An 8653-nucleotide genomic window follows, 5' to 3' on the forward strand; every position below is an offset into this window, starting at 1 on the left:
GGAAAGGGGCACCAGCATGGCAGTGGGGGGGAGGCTGTGAGTCGGAACTGAGAGGCAGTGGCATGGGCAGGGCGCTGGTATATCAGGGCTGCTTGGTGATACACAGCAGTAGGGGTGGACAGCCACAGCTGGACCTGTGTCCTTGTGAGCAAAGGGAACAGGGTGAAATTCTTGGGATTTTATTTATGCCAAACCAGTCAAAATGTATGACGACTACATAGACTTTATTGTCATCAACCAGTAAAGCAGAGGTCTTAAACTTACACTATGTAAAAAATTCTAAAATGCCTGCATCTCTCTCGCTGCATCACAGGGTAGCTGTAGGATATTTATTTTTATCTAGTCTTGCATTTGCATTTATGGAAGATGAATTTTTCAGGAGCAGTTAAAACATTTCTCTCACAAGTTTATGAAATGAACCATTTCAGATTGTGGTGTGTGTGTCTGTGTGTCATTCTGCAAAGCAATTAAAGTTAGAATGAACTGGTTCTTAGTGGACTTCTTATTTCTTATACTAATATAACACTTTGCAGGTTCTTCCCCCTGGGTTCTTCTGGTGCTTGAAGCTTTCTTTCTTTTCCTCCTCCTTTCTGAACAGTAAGAACAAATCGTTTCAGGGTAACATGATTAGCATGCTCTGCATGAGAACCCACCTACCTTGAATGTAAATTATACCTAGTGCTAAATGTAACCATGTTTTCCCAAAACCATTTATCTGCCACTGTAAATGTTTGGTAATTTTTTCTTTTCTTTTCTTTTTACAGAAACAGTGTTTAAAAGTGCATGGGTTATCCCACCCTTTGCAAATAATGCATCCTTAAAGTAATCTATGCCATGACATGTATTTAACTGTTTGCTTTTTTGTTATTGTAGAGGTTGACAGTATTATCAAAAGATTTTGTTGTGACCCAAACCATGAGAACGTCAAGAGATCATAAAAAAGCAAATGTTTTTTGGATGTAGAAATGTATCAGATTGATGGCATACACTCTCCTGTTAGCTTCCCCTTCCGGACCCACTTCTGATTCACATCTCAAGTTCAATATATGTTTTGAAGAGTGGTTGCAGCGGTGCATGTTATTTACATCTTTGCATCCTTTTATGCCTGGGCCTTGATTTTCTGTGTACCTGAACAGTACCAGAATGTTGAAATTCATTGCATTTGATCAACTTGACACCCTTTCTAGTAAAATGGGCTTTTGCATTTTTAATACTTAGAGAATCCAGAAGAGAGAAACATTTCTCAAAGGATTGAGAGAGATTTACCATTATAAGTAACAATGACTGTTTCACAAGTATCTTGAAATATTTTTATTACTAGTGTGGATTAATTTTCATATAAAAATCAATTTCAAGTGTAGAAATTTAACACTTGTAAAAACATAACATGGTCCAATTTTTCAAAAGGATTTTCTTTAAATGCTAAAGTTACTAGAGACATATAACATAGGTAAAAAAAAATCTTAAGATATGGATTAAATGTGTCCATTTAGGGATAAATGTATATTTATGGACTTTAAAGGTTGAGAAACTGCTGCTAGGGAATCCATCAGCTCTTAAGCTATAACTCTTGCATCTGCATGGTCCTGTAGCAATGCAAGTGAGTTAAATCACCATAAGTTTGACCCTGAATGAAGCAGAGTTAAAGTTGGAGTGGTTTTGCTATACTTGTCTCACTACAGAGTCATGTAAATGTGACAGTTGCATCATATTAGCTTATATTGCTGTCCTTGGATACCGATACAGTTGTTACGCCTGTGTAACAAAAATCGTTTGTAAGTCATGCAGATAGTAAAATGATAGGTCTATGCAAAGCTTCAGTTGCTGATTTGATTCAGTGAGATTTGGCCTGATTCGGTGGCTGAATATCTGAATCAAATCAGTAGATCCTTTAAACTCTCTGAATCAATTTGGATAGATTCAATGATTCGCCCATAGACACAGCTTTAAATGTTTTTTCTACGTACCTCAAAATACCAGGCGGCTCGTGAATGCTGAGATGCTGGGGTGGATGGAGCATCCCATGGAAGCACAGGGTGCTCCCCAGCACACTTGGCAGCAGACCCAGAAGTGGACCAGAAGCACTTCCAGTCCACTTCCACATCTGCCGGGGGACTGCAGAGGACCCTTCCCTCCTGGCTTGGCGACTGGTGCCTCCTGGGTCTGTGGGGGCACCGAGGGTCTCCCTTTAGCCAGTTGCTGAGCCTGGGGTGTGGGGGTGGTCCCCCATGTGTTCAGCAGTGGACTCAGAAGTGGACCGGAATAGCTTCTGGTCCACTTCCAGGTCCGCCGCCAAGCATGCAGGGGGCTCCCCTGGGCTCCTGTGGGATGCTCCACCATCACAGCGTTCATGAGTTCCTGGTACTTTGAGGTATGTAGAAAAAACACTTAAAGCTGTGTCTATGGCCAAATCACTGATTCTCTGAATCAGCATCAAATCTTCAGATTTGGATTCAGCAGAATCGAATTGGGACAGTGATCCAAATCAACGAATCAAGTCACTGTCCCCAATTCAGGCCAAATCCAAATCTGAATTGAATATAACCCATTTTGCACACCTCTATAAAATGACATCCATCCAAACCTCATCAGCTTTTTGTACATTATTTTAAAATATTACTACATTATTTAATTTTAAAGTGTTAACCTTTAACTGCACAAATGAATAGTTGTGTGAGCATAATCGCCACCATATTTTGTTGTGCAAGAAAATTTTGTTTATTTTTTGTATTTGTAAAGGACTCTCCTGGACTGTTACTAATTACTTTGCTAGCTTTTCCCCAGTTATAGATCTTCTGTCTAAGTAGTTGTATACTTAAAAGATACATTCAAATTTGGTACAGTAGACCTAAAACTAGTGTATGTTGCCACAGCTTTGAGTAATTTGATGTTCATCTGGGAGAGAGTTACTTTCAATGTTCTTTTAATGTGTTTTTTATACTGGTAGGAGTTTCTAGGTAAGACATTTATCTAAGTAGGATAAAATAAAAATATGGACTGTGCCCAATTAGTGATAAACACTGTAAATCAACTTAATAACTGAAATTTGATATAAGAGCTGTTGACTTCAGTAAAGTTGCACTGATTTGCAGTAACTGATGAGGTGATCTATAGTTTTCTTCTCAAAACCTGACAGGGATTGTTAGTTCAGGACTAAAAATTATGGTATATAAAAAAAGACTGTCAAAATGGTCATTCACACAAAAAGATTTGTATATGATAGAAAAATAAATGCCAATATTATTTGGCATTTTATGTTTGAACTTAGGATAAGCAGCCTTAAAAGAAGGAAACATGGTACATTCAGAAACAAAATTATAGTACTACACCTATTAACAGTGCCAGTATTAGGTAAATGATTCATTGTTTTATCCACCTACTATGACCTTCCTGTTAAAACTGTGTCTTAGGCAGTTGAGCAAGATGAGTAATGGCACCCATGTAGCTTGTATTTTCCTTCAGTATTTTGTCTGTAGACAGAGTAGAAATAATTATGATTTGTCACAGCGATCAAATCTTTGTTATGACACACCTTTTGTTACAGTACTATTTCCTTTACAATGTACTTAATGCAAAGGATTAAATCAGGGTACCAGCCAGAAGAAAGTAGATTTGAGCCTCAAAGAAATCAAAAGAAGGTTTAGTAACAGATGGAATTTAAATTGTGTTGCAGGTTTTCTAGGTGCCTTTTTTTTAAATAAGATGATTTGGCTGAAGGATGAAGTGAGCACACTAACATTTTGAAGTGAAAATAGAATTAAACACAATTTTTAGTTGCATTTCAAAGTAATTAAAAATGAATACACACTATTTTACTAATGCTTGTGGAATAATACCTGTAGTAGGTAAAGGAAGTTTTCTACTGTCAAATCTTGTTCAGATCAATCTTTGCATAAAGTCAGGTCAAAAAGATAATAAAAGATAATCTATAACAGAAATTTAGGGCCATATTCTGAGATATTAGCATCCCATTCTTCCCCCTAATATATTAGCATCCCATTCTTCCCCCTAATATCAATAGGAGCTGTAGATACTTAGTATTCCTCCAGAGTAAGAAACACAAACCAGATTTGTGTTGTTGAGTATAGGTTGTCTTTTATTGTACGTAGATGTGAATCCACTATTCCATTTCTTTGTCCTGTAGGATCCAATCCTTGTTATTCTCATGTTCAATGGGAATTTCCCATTCTCTTCAATGGAATGAGATTGAGCCTGTAAAATGTAACATGCTGTTTGATGTTTCATGTTGTTTTGTTTAAATTATTAAAACACCCATTTTTAGAAGACAGTTTGTGACTTAGACTTGCCCAGCCATATTTCAAAATACAGATAATAAAGCTGCCAGTTGCACAAGTGAAATAATAGTACTCTGAAGCCTTTTACTTTTTTGTTACAGCTTCTTTTCTAAGCTTACAGTGTCTCTCCAGCCTCCTCTAAGCACAGAGCAAACCTGCCTTCTTTCAGGCTCTCTGAGGTACTTTTACATGCTTTCTTTCTTTCCTTATTTGTCATTAAGTGAACAGAACTCAACTATACTTCATGTGTCTGGTCACCAGCTTGGAGTTGCTTCAGCACAAAAACAAACAGAATTGGAGTAAAAAAGAAAAGTACGGTACATGTGTAAAACAAAAGACCTTTTCTATCACAAGCAGTAGGTCATGCTGTAGGGACAAAAAGGACCCATCTGTTTTTTATTTCGTAGTAAAATAAACCTTATTATAAAATGTTGCTGTACCTTTGTTTTCTGTTTCAACATCAGTTAATGTTGAAACAGAAAATAAAGATCTCTCTTTCAACATCAGTTAATAGGTTCAGTACTCATTAATTTTCCATCAATAACTTATATCTGCAAATTCAAGCTCTAGGCTCATGTTAATTTTGCCATGAGAATGAAACACAGTGGATTTTCATCTCTTTGTGTCATTTTGAGAGAGAGAGAGAGTATTTAAGTAATCTACATTCAGTCACAGACACTGCCACCACTGTTTAGTGTGAAATTAAAATGGAATTAAGCTAACTTATAAAATTCTGCAAAAGAGACCTCCTCCTTTAATTCACGCACATTGTAGAAGAAATTATTCTAGCACATTTGGATATGCCATCTATATTAGAGTTCATCAGATTTCCTGCATGTTCAGATATGCCATGTACGTTGTAGAGCCTCAGGTTAGTTCAAGGTTATGTCACATTGCATGTCACAACATAACCTAATATAGTCTGATGGTGCACTTTGATTCATCACATTACATTATAAATACAAAAGAAACAAGTATTACTTAAAGCAGGTTTGAACAGTTAGTTGGTCTTTTATGGCCAATGTAACCTTGGTTTCCAAGCTTCCTAATACATGTAGAGTGATGCACAGAAGGAAATAAGACAGTAGCTGGCTAATGAATTTATTTTCTTTGTAGACAAGCTGATATACGGACCCCAGAAGACAGTCCAGGAGGACAAAAGGCTCAATTAGACCAAAGTTCAGGACACAAATGGAAGGCATCTACTAGACCATTTAACACAAGAGAGCCTACTGCTTTGTCTCAGGAGAGCAGGGGGAGGTCAGGAACATTGCCCAGTGATTACAGATATTCGCAGGAAAATGTGATAAAGAACCATAAGGATTGCAGCTTGCCTCTTCTCCCTGGTTCTGAGGTGCAGACATCAAATGCAAGAAGCCACTCCTGTCTCCCTCAAGGCAAAGGAGAAGAAAATCAGAGGATAGAGCCAGCATTGCTAAATAAGAAACGTGGACCTGCTCCCCAAAGGCCTCCCCCACCAAAACGGGATAATAAACACAGGCATCAGGACCATTCCACCTCATTGCTTGGTACCTCTTCAGAGTCTTTGCTGACAGTACCCAGCAGGCCCATTCAGTCCTTTTCCCCTAGTTCTGGTGAGGTGTTTACAGGTCACTCATCTTTATCTCAGAGTCCTGCAACATTCAATGGAAAACTAAAAAGTGCTCACTCACAGGAACTCCAGCAAGCATTGTCCACAGAGAATGTTTATCAGCACTTAGAAGAGAAGACTCACCTTAAATCTGAAGCTGCATTATCTTTGAAGTATCGCTACCTTCAGAAACCCAGAATGGAGACATCAAGGTCACCTTCGCCTCAGTTTGCACCACAGAAGTTGACTGATAAGCCTCCTGTATCTGTGCTAGATGAGAATCCAACAAGGTATTGTGACATTATAGTATTGTAGCAATTATAATCTTTTCCCCTATATTAAAGTACATTGTTATTTTGGAATTGCTTTCAGCAAAGAGGTAAGAACGATCTTTTTAGGTTCATGCAAAGTAGTTGCCCTTTCTGGTCTGTCTCATTAGGGAATGTGGGCTTTGAGGCAATAGTAAGTGCAACAAAGACTTTTACTATATTGAAACTTCTAGTTAACTCTGTTATATTACTTCAGCTGATCTCTTGTTTCTTCTGGAAAACTGTAAATAGAGGTGCTGCTGTGTTTTAATATCTACTAGCCAATTAGAAACAAGAATAAGATGAAGTCTTTTTTAAATGAAAGAAAAGGCCTTTTTACAGAAATCAACTAAGTGAGATTTTTTTTCTGAGCCATGGGTGGTTTCTGATCCATTGCAGGCAGAGAACTAAAAAATTATTTTGAAAGAAAATGACATCTATTTTGATGGCATCCATAACAAAACCTCATGTTGAAGTATGCTGCCTGCTTATGCGTGTTATTAAGTGGCATTGGCTACAGAGTCAGTTGTAATGTATGCCCTTCCTATTTTAGTGTATATTGTCTGTGTCTGATGGTCAAATAGATTTTAAGTTACGTTGTATTCTAGGTGGGTGGCATCCAACTCCGAGCTGTTTTCCTAAAGGATTATAACACGCTCCAGGAGGTATAGGAATATCATTTTCATTAAACACTTAATTTGATGTTATAATTCAGGAATGAAAGAAGAAAAAAATGATTCTTACTCAATGAATTGTGAGGTTGCTCTGCTGAGCAAGAAAGACATGAGTTTTCTTTAAAGGTAAACACTATTTTTTCAGTTTTATCCATGAGGTATTTTGTGTATGCAAGCTCAGTTGTTTTCCAAAGGAGTCATACAGATTTAACCATGCTATCTTCAGTTTTTTCAAGTTTAAAAAAAATGATATTCTGAGGGTTGGAGTGGGGTTGGAGTGTTATAGCCACAGTGGCCCAGCACATACATGAGAAGCAACATTTTTTGGTAACATGTCTTTTAATGGACCGACTTTATAGTTGGGAGAGATATTAGACAAGCTTTTGAATGTTAAGAGCCCTTTTTCAGGTCTGGGAAGAAGCAGATACAGTCTAAGCTAAATTATAGATGAAATAATGATTTAACTCCAAATGAAAACAGTCACTTAAAGGACCAGAGGAGATTTGTAAACTGGGAGCCAAAGAGAATTTGTCCGGAGTATCTTCAAAACCAGAGAAATGCAGTTGAACAAATAATATAAATCTGTAGAAGAACAGGGGGAAAGGGTAATTGTTATCTGTGGAGTGTAGCGAGGCTAGCAGAGATAGCAGGTAGCTTGTAAAGACCTGTAAAGCCATTGTCTGCATTTAGTCCATGGTTTTCACTGTTCAGTAAGGTTATGGATTTTTTTCACGGCTTGCCTTTATAAAGGAGTTTTGTAGAGTTCCTTTGAGTACAAGGATTGTGAGGTCAGAAAAGGAGTGGTTGTTCTGTGCAAATCACCTAGTGGTGATTGTGTATTTCTCTCCCTCATCATTTTTCTGTGACTCTCTTCTGGAGCGTCATGGTTGTTTTATCTCATCGACATCATTTTTGTGAGGACGTTCTGTGATAGACATGTACAGAATTTGTTGGTTCTGGTGGCTTCATTTTGGGAGGGGGTGCTGATTGTGGTGCTGAGATGCGTTGACAGGTTTTGCATTTAAGATGAGATATTTTGAAAACAGTACAGGATTTTAGTGGCACATCTTTTAATAATACTTTAAAATTCTCACCAAAGATAGTCTAGATATGTATGTATACAAATTGTTATTCTTGTAAATACTCGCCTAGTGAAACAGCTAGTGTAACTCGTAAGGGAAATGTAGGCAGTGACACCGTGCTCTTTGTTATTTCATGTAAATGGAACACACTGAGTAGATCGGCATTAATACATTTACTCTGATATTTGAACAATTGTGTTTGAAACTTTTTCTGATTCCTTGCATGATGGTTTTCAGATGTATCTCATCCTGTCTGATCATTAACATGCAACTGGTTGCTCTTCTCTGAGATTGTACATCTTGCTGATGACAAGGTGTTGTAGGAAAACATCCCTGCCCCATTATAGTTGGGATTTTGTTGTGTGAGAAAATAAAACACTTGTGCTGTATAATTATATATTCTTCAAAACACCCCCCCTTGCAATCATTAGCACATGCGGAAATTTTAATCTGGAAATGTATGGCCATTTTTCTAGTGCACCAACACACAATGTGAGAACGTTCATGGCCAAGTTCATGCAGGTTCACAGATTGCAGTCAGACAGAACCGTGAGATCATCTCATCTAGCCTCTTTGCAGGCCATAATGTTCCTTCAGTTTCCCCAGCATTGAGCCAACTGACTCCTGTGCCCTTGAATTATTTTCCTTTGTAAGTCTGAGATACACACTTAAACATAGTTAAAAGTTTCCATGGGGATTTCAA

The 8653-nt window shown here is 37.7% G+C and overlaps 1 protein-coding gene across 4 annotated transcripts in view; it reads left to right on the forward strand.

The window, feature by feature from the left end:
• SHROOM2 (shroom family member 2) overlaps nt 1–8653 on the forward strand; it is a 298183-nt gene that overhangs the window by 251443 nt on the left and 38087 nt on the right. For 3 of the 4 annotated variants that reach the window (XM_019524302.1, XM_019524299.1, XM_019524300.1), the window contains 2 exons: nt 4397–4474; nt 5412–6176. In XM_019524302.1, the coding sequence (XP_019379847.1) occupies nt 4397–4474; nt 5412–6176 (843 nt within the window). The remainder of the gene's footprint in view (nt 1–4396; nt 4475–5411; nt 6177–8653) is intronic. The other variant, XM_019524301.1, reaches the window with a different exon arrangement.

This window comes from Gavialis gangeticus, unplaced genomic scaffold, assembly GCF_001723915.1.
Source record: "Gavialis gangeticus isolate Ggan-Ray unplaced genomic scaffold, GavGan_comp1, whole genome shotgun sequence".
NCBI classification, from domain to species: Eukaryota; Metazoa; Chordata; order Crocodylia; family Gavialidae; genus Gavialis; species Gavialis gangeticus.